At 42.7% G+C, this 25,320-nt stretch overlaps 1 protein-coding gene across 4 annotated transcripts in view; it reads right to left on the bottom strand.

Annotated features, from left to right (window-relative positions):
• Window positions 1-25,320, bottom strand: part of Septin6 (septin 6) — a 77,696-nt gene that overhangs the window by 13,915 nt on the left and 38,461 nt on the right. For all 4 annotated transcript variants that reach the window (XM_055604928.1, XM_055604925.1, XM_055604927.1 and 1 more), the window contains exons 4-9: window positions 20,616-20,802; window positions 16,242-16,403; window positions 9,857-9,953; window positions 7,937-8,105; window positions 4,536-4,668; window positions 66-256 (exon numbers count right to left, since the gene is read on the bottom strand). In XM_055604928.1, the coding sequence (XP_055460903.1) occupies window positions 66-256; window positions 4,536-4,668; window positions 7,937-8,105; window positions 9,857-9,953; window positions 16,242-16,403; window positions 20,616-20,802 (939 nt within the window). The remainder of the gene's footprint in view (window positions 1-65; window positions 257-4,535; window positions 4,669-7,936; window positions 8,106-9,856; window positions 9,954-16,241; window positions 16,404-20,615; window positions 20,803-25,320) is intronic.

Raw genomic sequence — 25,320 nt, 5'->3', positions numbered from 1 at the left:
CACACACACACACACACACACACACACACACACACACACACACACACCTGCAGCCCGCTACTTACTTCTTCTTCTCTTTGTCTCTTTTCAGAGTCTGTGAGCCTCCAGCCTGAGAACCCTGAGACTGGAGCAGCTCAGCTGCTGTCTTTCTCTGTTTGAAAGCATTCACTTCATCATCCAGGGATTTCTTCTTCTCCTCTAGCTTCTTCTTCTCTTCTTGGTGCAGTTTCTTCAGACGGTCAAATTTCTCATGCAGCTGGTAGAGGGGCACAAGGAAGTTAGAGAGAATCCCTCTGCAGCAGCAAGCAGTCCCCAGCCTAGCCAAGACCAGAGTGGGTGAGAACCACCATGGCTGCAACCCTGCAGGACCCTGGCACATTAAGAGCCATTCCTACTAGTGACCACAATGATGGCACAAAGGATTGTTCTGTTCATTGCTGTAGATTGTTCTCAGAATCTCTGCTCCTGAAATGGCCAAGAAACAATGCATTCTGCTTAACCAGACATTCTTTTTAAGACAACCTCTGCCATTTTTGGGTGTGGTTGATAATAATATTTATTGAGTTTTTTACAAGCCAACCACTAAATCTGATATATTAAAACTTTTTATTAATACAGAACTCAATTTTTTTTTCTTTTTGAAACAGGGTCTTGTTGTGCAGCTCAAGCTAACTTTGAACTCACAATCCTCCTGTCTCTGCCTTTTGAGTACTGAAATTACAGGTATATGCCATCATGCCTTGCTTACAACACTGTTAGAGTAGGCTCTGCTATTATGTCCGTTTTATGAGGAAAACTGAGTCTCATAAATGAGGTCATTTGGAAATCCTTAGAGGATTATATAATGTGATCTCCCATCTGTAAAGATCTCCTCCTGACCATACCCATCTTAGGATCCACCATCTCTAGCCCTCCCAAGCCTGGGATTACAAGCATGTGCATGTATGCCTGGCTCTTTATGTGGGTGTTGGAGAGCTGACCTCAAGTCCTCATGCTTGAAGGACAAGCACTCTTTTTCACTGAGGCATCTCCCCGTGCATCATAGAAAAAACTTGAGCCATAGCAAAGCTAGTCAAAGGAAATATTTACCCTTGAACAGAGACAAAAAATATCTGTAAAATTGGATGATTTTTGAGACCTCAGTCTTTTCAAACAATTTTTAAAAGATTTATTTGTTTTATATCTATGTGTATTTTGCCGGCATGTGTGTATGTGTACCACATGCGTGCCTGGTACCCTCAGATGTCACAAAAAGGCTTCAAATTTCCTGGAACTGGAGTTAAGGATGTGTTAAGTTTTAGGTGTTGGGAACTGAACACTGGTCACCTGCAAGAGCAACAAGTGCTCTTAACTGCTGAGCCATCTCTCCAGCCCCAAGAGCTCAGCCTTAACCAGAGGTGAGGCTTCATTCACCTTGGATGGAAGCTCAGACGCAAGGAACAGCAAGCATAGTCTGCCATGCCACTGTGGCAAGTGGATCAGAGAGCCAGAAGCATGGGCAGTCACACTACTAGAAAGCACAAAATAACCTTAATAAATAGATCAAGTATAATTCTTCTTTCGGTGGGGACTCAGAAGGAAATTTTGCACTTTGTAGCACTTGCAGTGAAAATCAGAGGTCGGTTCTCCAGCTACTATAGCATTTGGGACTCTTGCCTAAAAAAAAAGGGATGGCAAATAATAAGCTTATGTCTAAAGTAGCTTCTCAGATTTACTCGAGGGGAGGGGAGTGTCAGTTGCTTCAAACGAGCTTTACTTCATTGCAACTTCTATTCATTTTTCTATAAGATGCCCCTACCTCTCTTCCAAAAGGTAATACGTGACATTTTTCTTCTTAAAGTGAAACTGAAATCAAAGCAATACCTTTGCCACAAGTTTTGGTGGCAGCCCTGGAGAGTCATAGGAGATCAAAGGTGAAGAGATTTTGGGAATAGTTATTTCCCTTATTTATGTTTGAGGGGTGTGATGGCTATTCCTGACTGTCAACTTGATGGGTGACTTATAATCACCTAGAAAACTAAGTGTGTTTACAAAAGAATGTCTAGATTGGGATAACTGAGGTGGGAAGACTGAAGCTAGGTGGCACCATTCTATGAGCTGCAGTCTTGAATTGAGGTAAAAGAAAAAAAGAATGATCTGAGTATTAACAGTCTTATCTATCTATCTATCTATCTATCTATCCATCCATCTACCAATCTATCATCTATCTGTTGGTCTATCTATCTATATCTGTCTATATCTGTCTATATCTATCTATATCTGTCATCTATTTGCTTCTTGCACAAAGTATCCAACTGCATTATGCTTGTGCTATCATGCCTTCTCACCATAATGAATTGTACCTTCAGAATTGTATGCCAAGACAAATTCCCTTAAGTTATTTTTCTCAAGTAGGTCTTTATCACAACATCAAGAAAAGTAACTGAGGCCCAGAGAAGGGAAGCACTGGCTCATATTCCAAAACTGTACTTTAGGTCTGTTACCCTGGCATCGAGGTGTGAACTAGTATAAGAGCCTTGGAAGTCATGGCCATTGCTTAAAGGAATAACTGCTTATGTTTAATTCTTTTTAAAGAACGTATTACTATTACAGGCGAGAGAGATGGCTCAGTGGTTAAAAGCACTTTCTGCTCTTCCAGAAGACTCAGTTTTGATCCTAAGCATGCACTTGGTCGTTTACAATTATTTGTAACTCCAGTTCTAGAGGATCGATCCAATGCCTTCTTCTGTTCTCCATGGGCACCAGATACACAAATGGTATATAAACATACATGTAGGCAAAAAAACCTAGCCATGGACATAAATAAAGATAAAAATTTATCATCATCATCAGCAGCAGCAGCAGCAGTAGCAGCCTGATGTATGTGTACATGTGTCATATCATGGCATATGGAGACAAGAGAACAACTTTTGGGAGTTGGCTCTCTCCTTCGATCTTGTGTCTCACTTGTCTCAACCATACAGCATGCCCCATGTTAGCTGCTTGTGAACTTCCAGGTGATTCTCTCACCATTGGGGTGCTAGGATTACAGATGGGTGCCACTGGCATCCAGCTTTGATGTGGATTCCAGAAATTGATTTCAGGTTGTTAGGCTTGACTGGCATGCACTTTCTCCTACTGAGACATTTGTCCAGCCTAAACTGCATGTGCTTAGAAAGCACAAAACCTTGGTTTATAAACCATCCAGAACTGCACTAATGTTTTTTTTTTTTCTACTCTAAACCAAGATAGAAGTGCTAATGTGGTGATCAGTGACAGAAAACTTATCTAGCATGTCAATGCCTGGGTTCCATCCTTAGCCCCACATCAAATAAATAGACAACCAAACAAACAAAAAATCAAGAGGGTGGAGTAGGAAACCTAAGTGAACAGCAAATGTTCCCAGTGTTGCCATTTTAGATTTCATCATTTAATCTAAAATGGGCTTTAGATCTACCTTTCACTGTGGTTACCACAGAGGGTAGGATGAAACAGGACAGCCATGAAAACAATCATTTGTCTCTACAGAACTTCCAGTTTCCAGGAAGTAAGGAAAGGATCAAGCCTCCCTTGACTGCATGTGCTCCACTGCCCAAGAGAGTTTTGTGAGCTCCTGGAGGGGCTCTGCACCTGTGTTGTCCAATACAAGAGCTGCACTGAGCCTCTTTCAGGAGGACTGAATGTTTGAAATGAGATAATGAGAGGGACTGAGCTTGCCATTTGATTGTGTATTTAAAAATGGCTAGGAATAGATTTTAAAGGTTCCAACCTTCAGCAGTACTGGGGATTTTGAACCTAGAGCCTCAAGCAGCTATACAAGAACTTGACCACTGAGTTACATCCTTAGCCCCCTTTCAACTTTTCATTTGGAGATAGTGTCTTACTTAAGTTGCCCTAACTTGTTCCCCTGCTCTGCTTTTCTAAGAAACTGAGATTATAGGCCTGTGTGACCATACTTGGCTTAGATTTTAAAAGTTTCCAAATAAAAAGATAAATATATGAAATAACTAATTTGTTTATTTGCCTGGATTTAATAGTTCTATACTATAAACACCAAAAGTGCACATCATATTCCATAAATATATGCAACTATTATTTGTCAATTAATAAATTATTTTTTACATCCAGGCATTGTAATACATGTCTGAAATCCTAGGGCTCATGAGGCTTGAGCAAAAGGTTCTAAAATTTGAGGCCAGCTTGGGCTAGACATTGAGTTCTAGTCGAGCCTGGGCTTCATATAGACACCTTGCTTCAAAACCTAAATAAATAAATAAATTCAAATTAAAAGACATACTCGCCTATAGATAGGGGCTACCATGTGTGATGGCAATGGCTCAAAATAATTAACAGAATGAGAAAATGTTCCAGCCTTAGGAAATAAAGGTCAAGAAAACACAGATGCCCTCGGATTCTCTGTCCATCCAAGCTGCGCTCCAGCTCTGCCCACAACCTTCAAATCCCTGTACCATCCAGCATCTTTGTCAAGGCTGATGCCCCTCCTGCTTCACTTAGTCTCTCCCCCCTGCCTGTTTGGTCTCCAGGGTTGCATTTACCTCTTTTTCTGCCTCCTTGAGCTCAGCTTCTTTCTCTTTGACTCTCTGGACAAACATCTGTCTCATCTCTTCTTCTTTTTTCTGGAGCTCCCCTAGGAACTCGTTTCTTTTCGCCTCATATGTCTCCTGTAAACTGTAGATATGATCAAGTCAATTCCACTGCCTCTGGGGCAACCCCTTGTCAAGAAAACAGGACCCCATCATCTTCCTTGAGTTCCCTCATCCTCTCTTCCCTAATTCTGAGAGAGAACTATAAAGAGAATCATAAAGTGGATGGGACAGCTGGATTGGCATGCAACAGTAATATTACAGAGGTACTGGAGGGGGCAGAGGTGCCTTGGTGAACTGGATACCTCCTAAAACACTAATCTCTCTCTTTCTCATACAGATGAGGAAACTGGGCTCATAGAGATGAAATGACTCGCTGAAGATTGCACACCTGGTTAAAGGCAGAGCTGACTCCAGAAGATGGGTCTCCCATCTCTTGATTTAAGGCCCTCCCCACTACACTGTCCTGCCAGGCCTTGGCTCTGAAACCAACCACATTCATTTACTACTTCATTGCACAGTTGCTGAGATTTTACCTACCACTTATGTGATCAGTGTGAATAGACATGATGCTAGTCACTCAAAATCTAAAGCCCAGAGCCACCATGCCTGTCCTGAAGGAACTTAGGATCTAATGGGAGATGCCTGGATCAAAACCACTGCCCCTGACATGCACTTATTTTTTTAAGTAAGAGTTAGCCTGGTGAAGAACAGAAGGACCATGCTCCAAAGAGCAATATTTGTGAAGGAAGGCACAAGTGGAGAGCGTTGTTCCTGAGGATGTGGCCATACTTGAACCGGCCTGGGGGCATCATGTGAAGCATGGAGGAGTGAGACACAGGGGTCATGAGACTGAAAGACAAGGATAGCCTTTGAATACCACATCAAAGAAGTGGACATGTATCCAGCAAGTGGCTTTCATCAGTCAGAACATAATAAAGTCTACTTGGCTATCCCAAGAAAGAAACTTTCCAGCAATTCAAATATAGAATGGAAGGATCTTCACATTAAAGGCTGGTAGCACATGGAGAGATCTGGAGGAACAACAGGGCTGCAGAATTCCCAAGCTTGGGAAAAAATTCAAGGCTGGTTCTTGGCAGCTCCCCTTTGCTCATACCTACCTGCTTTCTCAAATGTATTTCACTTTCTTTGTGAGTGTCTTTGTCTGAATCTCAGTGCTTACAATCTACATTAAGCTCTCTTGATACACACCCAAAAGAAACTGATTCTAGTTTTTGGCTTGGGCCACCAGGTAGATGGTAGAACATGAACAGTAACAGAAAATGCTGGAAAAGGAGGAAGAAGATGGACTAGATGGCATACCTCTAGAGCTTCAGAACAGGCATTGATAGAATGTCTGAGTGCAAATGTCCAGGGTGCAGGTGCATCATTTGGTTCAGAGGTCAACGGTAAAGTTTTAAGTTTGGATTCTTCAAATAGCTGGGTGGTAATTAGGGTTATGAGAATAGAAAGAACCAGAACGAAGAGATGGGAGTATGAAAGGGCAGAGACATGTGTAAGTATTCCAAGGAAGCACAAATATTTAAAAAAGAAAGCTGAAGAAAATGAGCCCTAAAGTGAGACTAAGGAGTAATAAGATAGAGAGTGAGAAGGATAAAGCTGGCTAGGCCAGTACTGGAAGAGCTAAAGGCAGAGGGTAGTGTCTCATGAAAACCAAATTAGTATTTCACATTAAAATTAAAGATAAAATCAAGCCACAGTGACATTGCCCACCAATCTACAACTGCAGGCCTTAGAGAGAGGCTATTTTGTAGAGAAATGGAGGCAGGCAGAAGCCAGATTGTAGTGGGTTGAGGAAGTGAGAGAGGAGGAAAGGAACAGTCGATACAGAAGTGTTTCCTTTGTGTCACAGACAAACCTCTTGATAAGGAGAAACTGGAAAGAAAGAGCAGGGCTAAAAAAAAGTACTTCATTTGGTAGGAGAATTTGCAAGCAAGGCATACAGGGGCCAGTAGAAGAGTGAAGAGTGTGAAGATGCAGGAACAGGTATTGAGGTGGAGAAAAAGGAAAGTCAAGGACTAAATGGTCAGACAGAGGCACACCTCCTTCAGGATGGAGATGAGAGCTGTGGAGGTGAATGAGAGAGACATAGGAGCTTCCATCAGAGACAAACTCCCTTTCTCCCAGCTCAGGAGCTCTGGGGCCCTGACTTGCTTGTCCTGTCCATGGGGGCTGGGGAGGCTGCCATTGTTAAAGCAGCCATCCCCCAAAGGACTGCTTATGCAGTGTCTTGGGCCCTCTTTCTGCTTTAAACAGGTGCTGTTGGATCTCAGAGGCCATTTGAAAGCCTTTTCCTCCCACAGATATTCTGCCTGGCTTGCTCAAGGATGTCTGACATTTCCTGAAAGGAGATAGAGCCACAGTAAAGGGCAACACATGGTAATTCAAAATGTAGGGCTGATGACACATATTGTATATATAGGGCAGATGCTTTCATTGGTCTATGGCTCCCCCTGCATAAGAAAAAAAGCACTTTAGATTCTGATTTAAGGGAAATAGCAGTGATTACTCATCTTCAGTGGTCAAAGCAAAAGCCATACTGAAATGCTAAGGCAGGAGGGGAAGAGGGAGCATCATGCAGGTCACCAATACAGGCAAAGTGACTACTTTCTGGTCCTTTTTTGTACTTTCCTATCAATTCAATTTAATTATTTGGAGCTAGGGGTGAACTCATGGCTTGTGCATGCTAGGCAAACACTATACTACCAAATCACATAACCAAGCTTCCTCCCCCTCCCCTGTTTTTTTTTTTTTTTTTTTTTTTAAGGAATGCTCTTGCTATGCAGCCTTGACTGGTACAATACTTGCCAGGTACCCTAGGCTGTCCTCAAACTCATGGCAATCCTGTTTTAGCCTCCCCAGTGCTGGATTCCAGGACCTTGCCACTATGCCTGACTTTTCCCTCTGGTTTCGAGAAGAGGGAAGGTAGAAAAGAACATATTGGAAACCTGTCAAGCAACAGGAGAGCCAGATGAAGAATGTGGGAACAGAGGACAGGTTCTAATTTCTACACAGTAGAACAAAGCCCAGCTCAGGGTCTATGTGAGCCTGGCTGACTAGAGCAGATATATATGGGGAGGAGGGGTCAAGTCAGTGAGTGATCAGCAGAATGATTTCTCTGGGGCCTTTCCCTCCTTTCCCTGCTTTTCTAAGTGGGTGGCAGCTATTCTGGTAGATGTGCAGATACAAAAAGGGAACGCTCAAGCAACGTCGGCAATCCAGGAGTTACTTTGGACTCTCTACCTAACCCCCATACTCCTTGCCCTGCTGATTCTCTGGGGCAAGGCTTCCTGAGCTGAGTCAGGCTGGCTTGGCCTGGCATAAAGTGGTACCTGAATGGTTTGCTGTCAGGGTCGGTGTCCTTGAAGCCCATCTCCTCCAGCTTACAGCGGCGGTACAATTCATAGTGCCGGGTGTGGGTCTGCTCCCGCAGATCCTCCATGTTGATCCGAATTAGCATCTCTCGCAGCTTCACAAAATCGCAGTGGGTCTCGTTTTCAACTGCATAGCAGGGTTTGGGGGCATTGGAAGTATATTGAAAAGAAGGTCGGCAGAAGAAGAAATGGATGAAGTGAGAAGTAAAACATCTAAGGGTGACATTGCTTTGCAGCCCGCTTATACGGCGCCTATAAATTTAACCTCCTAATTCTATTTTCTGTGAAAATTGGGAATGAAACAGTATGAAAGGGCAATAATAAAAACTGTACTACTGTGAGACTAAAGACTTTCATTAACGCCTCAACACAAAATCACCAGGCAGACTTCCACAGAAACGTCTGCTTTACACTGCTTTGCGCATGGCAATACATGCACATCTTCTATCCATCCACCCAATAAGTATTTGTGGAATCTCTATTTTCAATATTATGTGTAGCCCTGAGAATTAAGAAATGAAATCTTAGGGCTATGCTGTTAAGAACCTGAAGTTTACTGGGAAAGTGCATGTAAGCAGAACAATATAACACAGTGCTAAAATGACAGATATGGAGGTTGGTTGCAGTGCAGCAAAAGCCCAGAAGAGGGGGACCTACAAGCACCCAGGAGACTTTAGGCTTCCCCAAAGACACAACCTCTTGGATGACTCTGCAAGGAAGAACAGAATTTATCAGGCAGATAACAGAACATAATCTCCACAAGGTCTCCAGAAGGCTAGGCAAGGTCATACAGAGAACAAGTTGCAGTGTCAGGCTTCAAACACAGATAGTGTAAGGGAGAGGCAGAGACCATAGATGGAGTCTCCAAAGAGCAAGGAAAAATAACTAAGGTAGAAACAGGTGATGGGGACAAGGACGGGCAGACCTCTGGTGTGGCCCATGTGGGTGGTAGAAGCTTCCAAGAAGGTGTTTTGCCAAGGGCTGATAATGGCTTGATCATGACATTCTTAAGGAGGATAAAGTGTGTACCATTTCTTTGCTTCAGGGCAAAGATCTTCATTTTGGGTAGTGGTCAAGAATGTGAGAGATGTGGACTAAATCACAGCGAAGTAGATTTCTGGCCAGAGCAGTTGGTGGAAGCAGGGCTCTGACAGGATATCTCCAGGTCCATCCCCACTGTGTTAGATGTTAGTGTTTGGCCATGTAGAGGTGGATGGTTGTGTCTGAGATGATGAACAGATAAGTTAGCCAAGATTCTGTCTCTCGAACTCTGGGAGAGGACACTAGGGACAGAGAGGAGGGATTCTAGAATGACAGAGTTGAGCATGGTTGTACCATCATAGATGGTCAGTCATCAGAAGTTTTTGTCTACAGTCCAGAGTGGTCCATGTACTCTTTCTGCTTAAAGCCCCTTGCATTACATAAACCCTACCTGTTGCCATAGACCGGTGGTTCTCGGCCTTCCTAATGCTACAACCTTTTAATACAGTTCCTCATGTTGTGGTGACCCCCAAGCATAAAATGGTTTTGTTGCAATCTCATTATGAATAACAGTGCTGTAAACATTCTTGTACCTCTCCTAGTGACATACTCACTTATATAGTCCTTTCTATGTTGTGCCAAGTCCATTTATCTTTTGTTTTGTTTGGGGCTAGTGTCAAGGGAGTACTTTCTTCATTAAACACAAAAGGAGCCTGCTCACATCATAGAATCCAGGCATGGAGCCAGAGCTTGCTGCTAGTGAACACTATGGTTCTAAGAGACCCAAATTGAGTAGTAGAGGCTAAGAATAAGCTAGGAACTTGTCATGTCATGGCAGGGGCAGCAGAGACACAGAGAAGAGGCCTTCTGAGTGCAGCCCATCTGGAGGAGACTCACCCTGCACAGTCCCCCATGGATACTGTCGTGCCTTCATCATCTTGTTGCCTATCTTTACTTCTTCTGTGCTGCCAATAACAGCAAACGGCAGGTGGGCCTGGAACAGAGGCAAACAAGCATTCAGAACTCCAGAAGGAAGGCATCAAGTACCCCACAATGGAACTGCTGCTCATCTCCAGGCCTTTGGGTCCCTCCCCCCTGCAATGTCACTCAGTGCATCAGGATTGAGAGGCATTCATTAAGCTCAAGTTCTACAGCCATGCAGAGAGAAGAAACCTGGTTCTTGCCTCTTTGCTCCAGATAATAGATATCCAGATATCACAATAACAGATAACAATGGCATGGTCCAACACATAGAGAATATAAGGAGATATATGGCCTAGCAACCTATATCCACAGTCATAGCTGCTGGGGGTGGGTGAGTGGATGAGCATCAGAAGGGGTTGGGTACAGACACTGGCATCACTGCTCATTTCCTAGAGTATGAGAGCACGTCTTAAAACCACTAAGGTGGACTGTCTTTGTTCTTGCCACCTGAGACAAGAGCTCACTGATGTCAGCTCACTGACACTGTGAGCCTAGAGGGCAAGTCACCAAGTCTTCACCACAGGCTCTGATAGTGTAATGTAAGCGACATAAAGAAGTAGAAGATATGCTCCTTTGCAGTTTGGGAGTTTGTACTCTTACTGAGGAAGCCTAAATTATATACTCAAAATCCTGTTAGCACATGACCAAGGGCATATAGTAGGTACATCATAAATATTCCCTGGATAGAGGTGGCAGGGCCATCAAAATAGGGAAGAGGATGAAAGAGAAAGTTCAAGCAGGGGCATGAGCTTGGTGCTTGCAGAAGAGATGAGAAGCAGTGACTGCAGAGGGCTAGACTGAGGGAGGAGGTGAGAACAAAAACCATGTTGTGTCATCATCTGCTTGCATCCTGGGCTCTCAGGATGTGTGAAGTGGGAGGCACTTCTCTAGGCTTAAGAAGAAAAAAAAAAAAAACAAGAAGAAAATAAAGGCATAGGAAATGCCAGTCTTCACTTAGGCCTATTATTTTTATCATCAAAGGACATTGTCAGAATGACAGGGACACTTTTTTTCCCCACTTCTTCAAACTACTGTCATTTGATTCCTCTAGTTCCTTGACTATGCTCAAACACACAGCCCCCACCAAACTGAATGCTAGGACCTCATAAAATCTCCCGCAGAACACTCCTTTGTAACTGGCATCAAAGATGTTTCTGGAAAGTACAGGCAAACAGATCACTTCCAAGGGCCAGAAATATAAACTTTATATTTTATAGAGGGAGCCAGGACAGAGGGCTTAAAGGAGTCATTCATGTCCTGAACTCTAATGCTAGATCTTTTTAGGAAGCAGTGAAGCCACCACACTTTGACTGCCAGTCTTCCCAAGCCTCCTAGCCACAATGCTCTGCATTGTGTCCTGGCTAAACAGCACCAGCTAGAGGTCAACTAAGTACAGCAGGTCAGGGGGCACTGCATGAAAGTCTGACCCTGCTGCTCTACAAAGACACAAGCCTTTGACAACCAGAATGGAATCGAGCAAGATGAAGAGGAGTTTTAACTTTCAATCACACTACTAGGTTCTACCCATGAAACCCTCCCCCCAAAATGGAGGTCAGACTTTCTCCTAGTTTTTTCAGGTCCCTGCAGGAGGCTGACAATCGATGTTTCATATATGTGGCCCCAGGGAGGAAACTCTTGATAGTTGCAAGATAAGGCTCCTGCTGACACGATGATCAGACTGTTAAGGAGACCCTGTATGAACTCTACCTAAACTTCTGATGATGGACACCAATATTGGAGATCCCAGGTGCAGAGTGCTATCAAAACACAGCCTCAGGCTCCAGATTCACTGCTTAGTCCATTTTGTACAGCTACAACAAAATACTTGAGGCTAAGGTTTTTTTGTTTGTTTGTTTGTTTTGTTTTGTTTTTTAATTTTGGAGACAGGGTTTCTCTGTGTAGCTTTGGCTGTCCTGGACTCGCTTTGTAGACCAGGCTGGCCTCAAACTCACAGAGATCTGCCTGCCTCTGCTGGGAATAAAGGCATGCACCACTACCACCTGTTTTCTTTTTTTTTTTTTTCAATCTTTCTTCTTTTGAAAAGAGATTTCTTTTTAATTGTGTATATGTATGCCTGTAAGTGGGTATGTGCATGTGAGTGCAGGTGCACAAAGAGATCAGAAGAAACGGTTAGATCTCCTGGAGCTGGAGTTACAGGGGGTTGTGAGTCACCATATGTTAGTAATGGGAACTGGACTAAGGGCCCCTGGAAGAGTAGTATGTACTCTTAATCTCTGAGCCATCTCTCTACCCTCTCTCTTGTTCAAAATCAATCCAAGGAATTGAACTCAGGACTTTACACGTGTCAGGCACATCCTCTACCACTGAGTTATATATTGTCAGCCTTCTTTTTCAGCTTTTGTTTTGAGACAGGGTCTCACTAAGATGCCCAGGCTGGGAACTCACACTGTATTCTAAGCAGATATTAAACTTGTGGTCCTCTTGCTTCAGCCTCTAGAGTGCCTGATATTATAGGTTTGCATCTCCAGGACCCTACAAGGCTCCCTCTCCTAATACAATCACATGGGCAACACTTTCAAATCACAGCACTACTTTTCCAGTCTCATGTCTACCTTAAACTCCCCTTGGTCCATTTGAAAGTTGTTTGATGATCCAACTGTCATGACTTACTTTATTCTTGTTCAACCACATGTATTATGCTTCGAAGACCTGAAGAATGATTTTGGCTTTGTTTGTTTTGCTTTGTTTTGTTTTTAGGCTGTGAAATTCCATCAGGATCTTGTCAAACTGGCCTTGGTTTCCTCCCAGGGTAAACAAGGCTTCCCAGTCATGAGGCTGGTTCTACTTGCCCCCATTTCAGGTTCCCACTAATGGATAAACAAGGCTGTTACCTAATTTACTCAAATACCATTGGTCATTCCAACATATAACCATGGAAAAAATAGAGACACCATTACTGGGTCGAGGAAAGGACAGATTTGGGCCTAAGGGCCTCCCTGTGATTTGCCAACCATGTGCCCTTACTGGGCACAAATACAATGTCTCTATGGCAATCAAACCCAGTGCTTAACAAATAGCCAATTAACTGAACTTAATCATGTAATTCACCTGTTCTTCAACCCCTGACCACAGTTTGAGCTATTCTAAGAATAGCATTAAATTTTATTGTTGTGTGCTTTTTAAAGACAGGGTGTCATGTATTTCAGGCTATCTTCCAGTTCTCTATGTTGCTGAGGATAACCTTAAACTTCAGATCCTCCTACCTCTATCTCCCAAGCATTGAGATTACAGGTGTGTTATGTCAGACCAACAAACATTGCAGCTAAACAATATGCTGGGCATGGTGCTTCAGTTCTATAATGCCTGTAGCCAGGAAGCTGAGGCAAGAAGGTCACCAGTTTAAGAAAAGCCTTGGCTACACAGTGATACCCTGCCTCAAAATAATGAATTAATTTAAACAGTGTGACAATTTTGAGATTTAAAGTCTACAGGTTTGAGAGCAGTCCCAGCATGTGCTGAAAATGGCATAGAGCAAACACACTCTCTTTCCCCCAACTTTCCCACTTCCTGCCCCCACAAACTGAAATAATGGTTTCTAGAACCACCCAAAAGCCAATATTTATGCTCCCTCATAAATATTTCTTACTTGGGAATAACAGGGCAACTATTTAGTCTTCTGTAACTAGGTAAAAAAAAAAAATTCTGCCTCTTCTATTTCTCATGACAATTGTATAATGGGCAAGGGCTGGGTATCTGGAACAATATCAAGAATTTAAAGGCCAACAACCAGTCCTCATAGCACCTAAGCACCCTTGCCCCATCTCTGGAGATGCCATTGCATATGCCATGGGCTCTCTAGAGACTTTGACATAGTTGTACTGGTGGCAGGTGAGCAAAGCACTCCGGTGTTTATTATATTCCTGTTTCCCAATTCAGCATGTGGAACACAGGGGCTTCCAATACAGGCCCCTCCCACAGATATGCTCAAGTCCAGGCATGCTATCTGTAAGGCACCCCTTCTCTTCCCTTCCCATTCACAAAAGCATGACAGAATGCAAGGGAGTAAAGACTGAGTGATGCTACTTAGAGGAATGATCCTGATTCACCAGATTTAGCTTACTTTTCCTTCCTTTTGGAGGCAAGGTCTTGTTATATGTAGCCCAGGCTAGACTCAAACATGTGATCCTCTAGCCTCAGCATGTGATGCTGGGATCACAGGCATGCACTACTACATTTAGCTTTTAATTTAGTTGTTCAGCATGAAGCAGTGATGAGATATGGACTTTTTTGAGTATCACGGGGCCCACAATCTCTACACTGCCACAGCAGGATGGTTGAGAACTGTTGTTTCATAGCAATGGCGAGTTTCTGCCTCTGAGGCTGAATCTGCCCTAGGCTGAGCAAGAGGCCCAATTCGAGCTGTGAACAGAGAAAGGGTGATTGTCACTCCTAACCCATAATATAATGGTATAGTTTGGTGGGACACCTTCAAATTGCTGAAAAATTGCCAGTCCTATTTCTTTTAGCAAAGGAAACCACCAGGCTGAACACTGCTTGATGACTCAGGGACTGAGTTGGGAAGCTATCTTCAGTGACTGAAGTACTGAAGCTGCCAGACATCAGTGCAAGCTACACCCAGAAAACACTTCCTGTTTTTCTGCAGGCTGGGCACCTTTTCCAGTTTTCAGACAGATTCTCATTTCCATCAAAATGCCTCGACTCCTGGAGAAGACAGCACTATTTTTAAAAAACTTTTTGACCATACAGGTCACATGGAACACAACTCTACAAGGCACAGACTATACCGTGAAGTCAGGCTTGTCAAGGCTGATGAAGAGCTTCTATTGAGAAGCTGATGGGCAGGACATCAGGCTAGATAGTAACTTGTTGCCTGGCTATGCTAATTTGCTGGCCAATTCACAGGAGGTGGCAGCTGATGTTGTAATGATAACTTAGAGGGCACCAACAGCAGGAAAAGTTTGCTAAAAATGGCTTTTATTACAAGGCTTTCCTGAGTTTGGCTGTCTCCTGACATTATGTCATTAGGAAACACTGATGCCTTTCCATAGAGAAAAAGAAATTTGTTCCCCAAAGCAGAGGTTTGCTGGAAGCTATTAGCTGTCTCCTGGAAATCACAACATTGAAGCTTTCACAGCAACAGCATCAACACATTGTAAAGAAGCGCGGGTAGTGTTTGACTCTCTGCCTTCTTTATTACTCATTTCTCTAGCAGGGGGAGGCAGAGGAGGCGAGAAAAGAGGATGCTTTTAGTAAATTCATTCACACTTAATAAGGCAAAGCATAACCTTGGTGGTTAAAAATAACACCACTGGGGCTAGAGAGATGGCTCACTTGTTGAGAGCACTTGCTGCTCTTGCAGAGGACCTGGGTGATTCTCAGCACCCACAAGCAGCTATACAACCATCTGTAACTCTAATCTCAGGGTTTCTGTCCTCAGTGGAGACTGTACACACATGGTACACTTACACGCAGGCAAAACACTCATACACAAAAATAAAAATAAATAAAACTTTTTTTTAAAAAAATAATCACTTGTGGTTGCCAGCAAAAGTGAAAGCTATTTCTAATTGTTTCATTCATGACAACAGGGATTAGTTCTCAGACAACAGCCCACCCCTGAGCCTCTGAGGCCAATCAACATTTTCAGACTTTATGTCTTTTACTGTACCCACCTTTCAACAATGTTGGGATCAGAGACAAACAAGGTATGCCTTTCTTGAAGCCCAGTCGGATAGGTTGCCTGGCCCAGACCTCAGGGGTATTAAGAAGGAGGGCTAGAAGGATGGCACAATGGATACAGGCTTGCCTAGTATAAAAAGACCTAATCTCAGATCCTCAGAACTCACACAAAAGCTAGCCAGACACAGTGGCTACCTGTAATCCTAGGACTTGGAAGGGGGAGACCGGATCCCCAGGGCACATTGTCCAGGAGAGACAGAATCTGAGCTCTGGTTTCAGCAAGAGACCCTACCACAATAAATGCAGTGGAGAGTGATTGGGGAAGACACCCAACATCAACCTAAAGTTTCCACACACATGAACACCTGAACACACACACACACGAACATATATATGAGCCAAAAAAGAGAAGGAGAATGAAAGGAGAGGTCCGAATTCTCTGCTCCACACTCAGCCTAGGGTCAGCCTTTCCCTTTTCCAGGTTACTAATCTCCATGTCACTGAAACTTTGTAGCAGCCATCACTAGAAACAGAAACTGTTTAGTTTCTGGACTCCCCTGTTACCAATACCTGAGACTCAGGTAATCAAGTTACCACACCAAGATGGAAGAAAGCTGAACCCTGTGCTGCCACTCACATTCATGGTTCCATTGATCTCAGACACCGACTCATCATCCGTGGGGAACTGATAGATCTGGACTCCATTGCTCACAAGTTCACTGGTGATTTTAATCTTGAACTTTGTCAGCTCACTCTTAGAAATGGCATCTGATTTGGCAATGATGGGGATGATGTTCACCTAGGAAAAAGAGGAATAAAGTGGGATCAACTGTTGGTAACTAACAAGACCTATGGCTCCCATTGGCTCTCAGAGGGGACAGCTCAGCATATAGGTCCAGCACTCTCCACCCTTAGCCAAATGACAATATAATAAACAATAAGAAGTATTTACTATGTGTTGGCCACTAAACTACGTACCCTATGTATAGCTTAGCATAATTAATCCTAACAATAACTTTCCCCGAAGATGTTGTTATTCATGTTTTACTACTGTGAAACTGGACCACACAGAGATTAAGTAACTGGTCTAAGGCCACAGGGCAGATAAGTAGCAGAACTGAAATTCAAGTCCAAGTCAGCTTTATTCCCAAAGCTGGTAGCAACTATGAGCTAGTACGAGTTCAGATCTAAGTTGGGGAGCTATGTAATACCTTGGAATCAAGGTCACTGCTAGAGTGATTCAAAGAAGAAAGATGACAGGAAATTTGTGTTGGACAAGGTGACAGATAGGCACTAAGTTTTCCCAACCCATTCAACTTAGGCTCACCCCAGCCAGATATAACATGGATCCACATGGGTAGTATTAGAAAAAGGAAGCAGGAACAGACTTGGTGAGCATGAACATGTGGCCCTCTTACTTGCACCAGCCAGTTAAGCAAAGAAGACCTAGTAGTACCAATCTGGCATGAAACTTACACAGATATGTTAGACTGGGGTTATGGATACAGCTCAGTCGGTAGGATGCTAGCTTAGTTCCAGCCTCAGCTCCACCTACAATGTCAGCACTGCACAAGTGGAGGCAGGAAGATTAATTCAAGAACATCTTTGGCTACATCGTGGGTTTGAGGGTAGCTTTAAGCTTCATGAGATCCTATGTCACCCATGCACCACCCTACACAAGTTACTAATGCTTGAGTCATGGGGTTTATTTCTGGGTAAGAAAGCAGGTGTGAATGCCCAATTTCAGATACCAAGAGAAAGCCCCAGTGCAAGCCCAAAGCTCAACCCATCTGAACCCTGACCCTTGAAATCCCTCTAATACAGGAGAAAGCTTTTATTGTAAAGGTAAAGAAATCTGAGATGTTGCATGGCTTTGGGAGACAGAGCACACTAAATCTCAGGTTCCTGTAGAGAATGGAGTTGTTCCTGCTCACAGACCCCATTGGGGCAGATTGAATGGTACTCAGGCCTGGGGCTCTGAAAAGAGAGTGAGAGCTCCAGAACTGAAGAAGTCCTGTCTCTATTTTGTACTTTCAAAGTCTCCTGAAAGCTCATACCACATAGCGCATACCACAAACCCCAGACCTTGCAGTTATCTTCCTTGAAGTACTTGGGGATCAAGAGATCAGACTCTTTGTCGAGGTGGAACAGTGGGCAAATCCAGGACTCTTTATAAGTTTTTTTTTTTCCAAATCCTCATTGGTACACAATAAACATAAGCCAAAAACTGCTTACTTAATGCAGCCCACCCACTAGACTGCCGTCCCACTTGGCACACTGCTGCCCTATACGGTGGCACACTGGGCATGAAGACATTTCAGAAGCAGCCTATTATTCATGAGCAGTGAGCTCATTCCTGCAAAAATGAAAAAAAGTCTTATTCTGATTATAGCTGACATTTAGTTTTTATAATGGCTATGTTACCAAATGACTACATGTAAATTAGAATTTTGTATACTAAAATAACTTGCAGTTAGAGAGCTAAAGCCAAATCTCAGCTCAGTTACAAGTTGTCTGACCTTGAACAGGCTACTTGCCTCTCTGTGCCTCAGTGATGTCATATGCAAAGTGTAATTAACAGTACCTAAATATACTAAATTATTAGAAGGTCAAAAACAGGGCCCAGTCCCTATTGCTGAAGACAATACTTAACATATTTCATCAAACATAAAGAAAATGATCTGGTGCCTAACTAGAGCCTGTAAGCCTACTGTCTAGTATTCATAGTATTGGAATGTACTTTGCACACTACCAAAGAAGAAAAGCAACTACCCAATCAGCTACAAACCCTGCAAACTACAATGGTCACCTGTCTGAGCGAGATGCTGGTGCAATAGTGCTACAAATGTTGTGGAAGTAACCAGCCACTATCTAATTGGATTTAAGGCCCATTCCATGAGACAGAACCCATGCCTGACACTGCTAGATCTGAGACTGGCTAAGCCATGGGCCTAAGGGAAAACCAAATACCACAGTTCTGCTAAAAGAACATTTCAATAAGACGACTCCTAACAACATTTTGCTATGCCCATACATCAGTGCCTTGCTTAGCCGTCTTCTTGCAGTAGATGGGAACTAACACAGAGACTCACAACTGGACAATGTACAGAAAGTGAGACTTTGGAGCACTCAGTCATAAATGGATGTCTTCATCAAACTCCTTCCCTGAGGGCTCAGGGATCTATGAAGAAGAGGAGGTAGAAAGATTGTAAGAGCCACAGGTGATGTATGACTCCACGGAAACAGCATTTTCTGGACACAATGGGACTGATGCATATACCATCTCACAGAGACTATGGCAGTAGGCATAGCACCTGCACAGGTTCAAACCAGGAAGAATCCCATTGCTGAGAGGGGGGAAGTAAACACAGGCCCCATCTTGAAACAAAAAGCTAAATGCAATTGATACCTACTTAGAAAGGAAAACCTACTTTTTTTCCAATAAAGTCTCACTGGATATATTAACTCCAGGATATTCCCTATACTCAGCAGTATATGTTTTTGTAGATGTTTTGTCTTATTCATTGTTTACTTATATATTTGGTTTCTGTTTCCATGAAGTTTGTGTGTGTGTGTATGCGTGTTGTTGTTGTTGTTCTTCTTCTTCTTCTTGTTTACTTAACAAGAGGAAAAGGACATAGAGCTGGATGGAGAGAGGTGAAAAGGACCTGGGTGGAGTCTGAAGAGAGGAAAACCATGATCAGAATATATTGTATGAAAAAATTTTGGTTAAAAATAAATAAAAATTAAGACAAAATATAATAAAACACTTTTTCTTAAAAAAATCAAACAACAACATATAATGAAAATAATGAAAAACAGGGCCCAGTGCCTAAGCTCTTATTGCATTAGGCTCCTCAGAACCCACAAACACATCAGGTGGGCATAGCAACCTACCTATAATTCAGCTTCAGAAGGCAGAGACAGGGGATTCCCAGAGCAACCTAGCTAGCAAGACTAGCCATATAGGTGAATACTGATTTGGCTGAGACTCTGCCTCCTTGAATAAGGTGAGAGAGAGATGATACAGGATGATTCTTATATCTGTTTTCGATCTCCAGGTGCACAAACGTCAATATACATATGCACTTACACACATGTATGCCTGCACACATACAAACATGCATAGATACACACAAACAACATACACACATATACAAATGGAAAAAAGTATGAAGTAACATAAATAAGTACACAGTGCCTGGAGCATGCCAAATGTTAGGGAAAAAAAAAAAAACTACAGTCTTTTAAAGAATCCAATGTTCTCCGGGCAGTGGTGGTGTATACCTTTAATCCCAGCACTCAGGAGGCAGATGCAGACGGCTCTCTGTGAGTTCAAGACCAGCCTGGTCTACAAAGTGAGTCCAGGACAACCAAGGCTATACAGAGAAACCCTGTCTCAAAAAAAAATATCGAATGTTCAATTAGTTCTGTTTTTATGGTGCTGGGAATTGAATCTAGGGCCTTGAAGATGGCTGAAGAGATGGTTTAGTATTTCAGAGCACTTGTCGCTCTTGCAAAAGACCCAGATTTGGTCTCTAGCACCCACTTGGTGGCTCACAACCATTTCTAAGTCCAGTTCTAGGGAATCTGATATCCTCTTCTGAACTCCTTTCAGCACCTGGCATGCAAGTGGTGCACAGGTATATATACTTGCGGATAAAATATTCAAAAATATAAAATAAAAGCACAGTTTTTAAAAGTAAAAAAAACACACTTTTCCATTCGCTAACCATTTGTCCTTATGCTTAAACAGCCATCTTGCTTACATCATTCTTATTTCCAAGACATATCAGGGTGGAAGAACACTGAGGACAAATCCATCCCTGATACTAGGAATTCAGATGACAACGCATATGATACAAATGCAGGATCTGTAACATCATCTTTATGGAGGAAGGGAATAAAGGATTAGATTACGATGCCACAAAACCTCTGCTGGAATCGAGCATCCATTGTGTATTAGATCAGTAAGAGTCCACTTTGCTCAGCCCCCGCTCCTGCTTCATACCTTACTATCCAGCTTCTTCATGGTTACTAGATCCAGAGACTTAAGCGAATGTCCTGTTGGGGCAATGAAATACAAGCAGACATGGATTCGGGTGTCATGGTAGGTGTGCAGTACTCTCCGGATCTTCAACTCCTCCTGCAGGTAGGCTTCAAACTGAGCATCGATGAATTCCATGATGGGCTTGTAGCTAGAGTGGAAAGACATGGCTTCAAATGCTTGCTTCTTGACACAGTCAAACTTAGAAATGCAGTGTCCTGTGTAATTGGACCCTCCCTCATCTACTTGGGCTTTTTCAGCTTTTCTCAGTGGGCTTTTCTATTGTCAGCTTTGGCTGACTTCTTGGTCCACACATGAGCCAAACATATTTCTTCACTGTGGAATGACCATTTCTCTTTCTTCATCCCAATCATGCCTTTGCACACCTCACTGCTCAGTTTGATGCCTACCTGCTTCCTATTGACCACCTCTTCTTATGCTCAAAATCCCTTCTGTGACCCAGTATATATATATGTATGTATATATATACATACATACATACATACATACATACATACATACATACATACATACACACTGCTGGGTATATGTGTGTGTGTGATATATTGGCTTTCTCACTGACAGGAGTTAATGTTCTCTCAAACCCACAGGCCCTGAGGCAATGTGGAAGCCACTGGTGGGATCTGTGGTTAGGATGACATTCCTCCATATTGGGTCCTCGATCTAAGCTCATTACATCTCCCCACACCATGCTTTTGGACTGGATCTGTGTACAGACCTCGCTGCGAGATATTTGTTCACTCTTGCAACAATGATTGGAGCATATCAATTTACAACCTTGATAGCCACATATTTTTCTACTTCTCATCTAGGCATCCTTCCCCCCAATTATCTACATAGGAACCCCAGCTCACTGAGTATCCATGAAAAGTTCTCTGAGGCAGCCTCCATGACTCAACAAGACTCCTCATTCATTCATTCATTCATTCATTCATTCATTCATTCATTCATTTTGGGCACAGGGCCTTAGTGTAGCCTTGGTTAGTCTGGAACTTGTTATGTAGACCAGGCTAGCCTCAAATTCACAGAGATCTGCCAAGAATAAAGGTATGCACCACCATGCACACCTCTATTTATTTTTGAAACAATGTCTTGCAAAATAGCCTAAGCTGCTGTGGAACTCATTATGTAGCTCAAGCTGGCCTCAAACTCATGAACCTCCTGCCTCAGCTTTCTGAGTACTGGAATTACTTATGTGTACCACAATACCAGATTCATCAAGGCCTTCTAAACAACAGTGAACTGAAGGTCTATAGGCAGTTGGCAGTTGTTAAGGGAGGGAGAGATATTTTCTTCAGTAGTGTAGCCTCTGGTAAGTTGCTCATCTTCTATTGCTAATCCCTTATCCATGCTCCTATAAATAACCCTAATTAAACATATTTGCTTACATGAATACAGAAAGGCATAAAAATAGACGAGGGTGCTGGTAAGATGGCTTAGTGTGTAAGGGCACCTGCCATTAAGCCCGAGGACCTGAGTTTGATTCCCAGTGTCTGCATGAGAGAAGGAGAAAACTGGCTCTTGCTACTGCCCTCTGACCTTTACACATGCACCATGGTATGCATACACATGTATGCATGCATGTTCACACACACAAATAAATAAATGAAAATGTGACCAATAAAATACCTCTTTTAAAAAAAATAAAGTAAAGAGGAACTACTTGGGAAAAGGAAGGCAATAAGTGGAAGGGGGATAAGAGAGGACAATGGGGAGTGAATATAGTAAAAAATACATGCTGCACATGCACAAAAGTATCATAATGAAACCCATTATCATGTATAATTAATACATGATAATTTTTAAAAACTTCAAAAAAGAACAGTCAGCCCACTCCTCCCTGTCCCAGACCTTCCTGGAAATTCCTTTCTTCCTAGCCCTATCTGCACTGAAGCCACCCCAATTGCCTTGACATTCTCTTGCTTCCTTCCTTCCTTTTTTTTTTTTTTAGGTGTATATGTGTGTAGGTGTGTGTGCCATGGCATAAGTGTGGAAGTCATACAATAACCTATGGGAGTCAGTTTTCCTTTTTCACCATGAGAGATCCAGGGATGGACCTCAGGTCACCAGCTTGGTGGCAAACATTATTACCCACTGAGCAATCTCACCTGCCTCTGCTCCACCCAACCCCAACATCACCTTTCTGCTCTAACTAGGTCATCTCAGCTTCAGCTCTACCTCTCTTCTCATCTCAGTTTGAATACTGCTTCTCCACTGGAGATGCTGCCTCCCTTCAAGCAAAAAGAGGTTCATTCCCTTAGCCCAGGGCAGGGAGTTTTCAGATTCCATTACCACAGGAGAATGATCAAAGAAAGGCATGAACCCAACCAACACCTCCCACCTACAGCAGCTCCCAACCTGAGCCTCTGTGAAAGAGCCCTCTAGGAGAGAAGACGAAAGCAGCATTTAAAAAAAGAACCACAGAATCCTGCATCCTGAGAACTGCCTACAGGAAGAAACCCAGGTGCAGGGTATCTCTAGCACCCCAAAGGGGAAAAAAAATCTAAAAATATCATTCTTTCTTTCTTCCTTTGACCACTCCTTCCCCAGCCAAGACTGTTCTGAAGCACAAGTGATCCCTTGGTAGCAAAGAGTCTTAGAAGGTTCCTGAAGAATTCATAGTGAGAGTACAGGAAGCATCCCTCAGACATAGCTAATTTTTAGATGGGTAGCTGGTTTGAATTATATGATCAGGGCATGGCTTTGCTTTCCTGTTACATAACTTCATTTTTACTTCAGTTTTGGCTTCATACAAAGGAAACAGAAGAACAGATTTTTCTCACCTTCCTTCCTCTTGAATCTCTGAAACGCTATATGAATCTCATTACTAATGCTTCTGGCTCTCAGAGTCTCTGCGGAGTTGCATAGACCAGACCTGCCAAACCAGCCAATCGGCCACCAGCATTCAGTTTAGAAGGATCTGAAAGATGACTCATCTTTGTGCAGGTCAGCTTGGTATTGCCAGTGTCTGGCATACAGTAAGGACTCCACTTACCGCTCCAAGTTCCCTCACCTCTGTCCCCACAGCTCATCTCCCCACATGGCCGTCTCTTCGACACATGTTGCTACCCTTACTGAACTCTACTCTGGGGCAAAGAAAATCCTTACTTCTGTATGTGGCTGCATCACCAATCATTTCTTTTTTCGTTTTTTTCCAAAGGAAATATAAGATAGTTTATTATGAAGCCAACATGTGTGACCATAGCATGGGAACACAAATTCAGGCTAACCAAAATTGCCACATTTTATGAAGTTATTTTAACAAAACAATAAACGAAGGGAAATGTAACATACTTGTAAAAAAAAAAAACATTAGGTAAGCAGGTTATACATATGTGAAGAAATCTGAACTATAGATCTCAGATACTATTTGATGGCATTTGTAGCCTTGGGATTTGTGGAAGCTAGAGTTATGTTTATAGATTTCAAAGGACATACACAAGAATATTAAGTTAAACACAGAGATGGTTGTATAAGTTTGCACTCCCATCAGCAATGGAGGAGTCCTTTGTTCCACATGCTTACCAGCATGTGTTGTCACTTGAGTTTTTGATCTTAGCCATTCTGACAGGTGTAAGATGGAATCTCAGAGATGTTTTGATTTGAATTTCCCTGATGACTAAAGATGGTGAACATTTCTTTAATTGCTTCTTGGACATTAAAGATCCCTCTGCTGAGAATTCTTATTTCTTTTTTTCAAGGCACTGCTTTTCTCATGCCCCTTCCAAGAGGATGTTTCTATATGACCCACACCCTAGATCCATGGAGGGCCATAGAAGACAGCTTTCATTTAGCACTTTCTTCCCTAGGAGACTCTATCCTTCCTCATCATTACAATTAATATTTGCCCTATTAAGGTGACAAGTCTGAGACTTTTATGGACCATCCATGTAATTCTTCTTTTCTGACCTGTAGAGGTGTTTTTCCTACATGTACACCACATGCATGTGTGGTGTCTGTGGAGGCCAGAAAAGGTGATGGGTCTCCTGGAACTGAAGTTACAGCAGTTGTAAGGCCACAGGTGGGTGCTGGGAATCAAACTGGGGACCTCTGGAAGAGCAACCAGTGCTCTTAATTGCTGAACCATCTTTCCATCCCTATCCAAACATTTCTAAACATGGAGCTCACAGACCTCCAAGAAGTTTATGGATAGAATTTGGAGAATCTACAAACTTAGGAATGAAATACATTTCTAACTGATGTTTACCAGTTTCTGTCTGCAGCACCGGTGACTTTTCTATCCAGTAAAGGTCACTCATATTTTTCTTCCTAGTCCAGTGGTTGTACACATGTCAAAATAACATCTACATCCATCATTGTTTCTGTATTCTAGTAATTATTAAGCCTGCAAATGGATATCATTATTTTGGAACTTAATAGAGAAGCATATGCGTTACTAAATCATAATTTAAAAATATTTTGCTAGCTTATTTTTATTATAATTGGTACATTTTAGGCATTTACAGTTATTTTGAGAATGAGGCCATGAGCCATAGAACAGTACTAAATGATCTAAATGGCACAATGGTCTAAATACTTCTTCATTTCTGGCAGTGAGATACACTGTGGAGACACTACAACAGAGTACTGAATAGAAAGTACTGGGAATTCGGCTACTTTTGATGCCATGATCAAGCACAGCTTCCCT

The sequence above is a fragment of the Psammomys obesus genome, unplaced genomic scaffold (assembly GCF_907164565.1).
Source record: "Psammomys obesus unplaced genomic scaffold, mPsaObe1.curated_primary_1811, whole genome shotgun sequence".
Classification (NCBI taxonomy): domain Eukaryota; kingdom Metazoa; phylum Chordata; class Mammalia; order Rodentia; family Muridae; genus Psammomys; species Psammomys obesus.
This window is presented reverse-complemented; position numbering and strand designations above follow the sequence as displayed.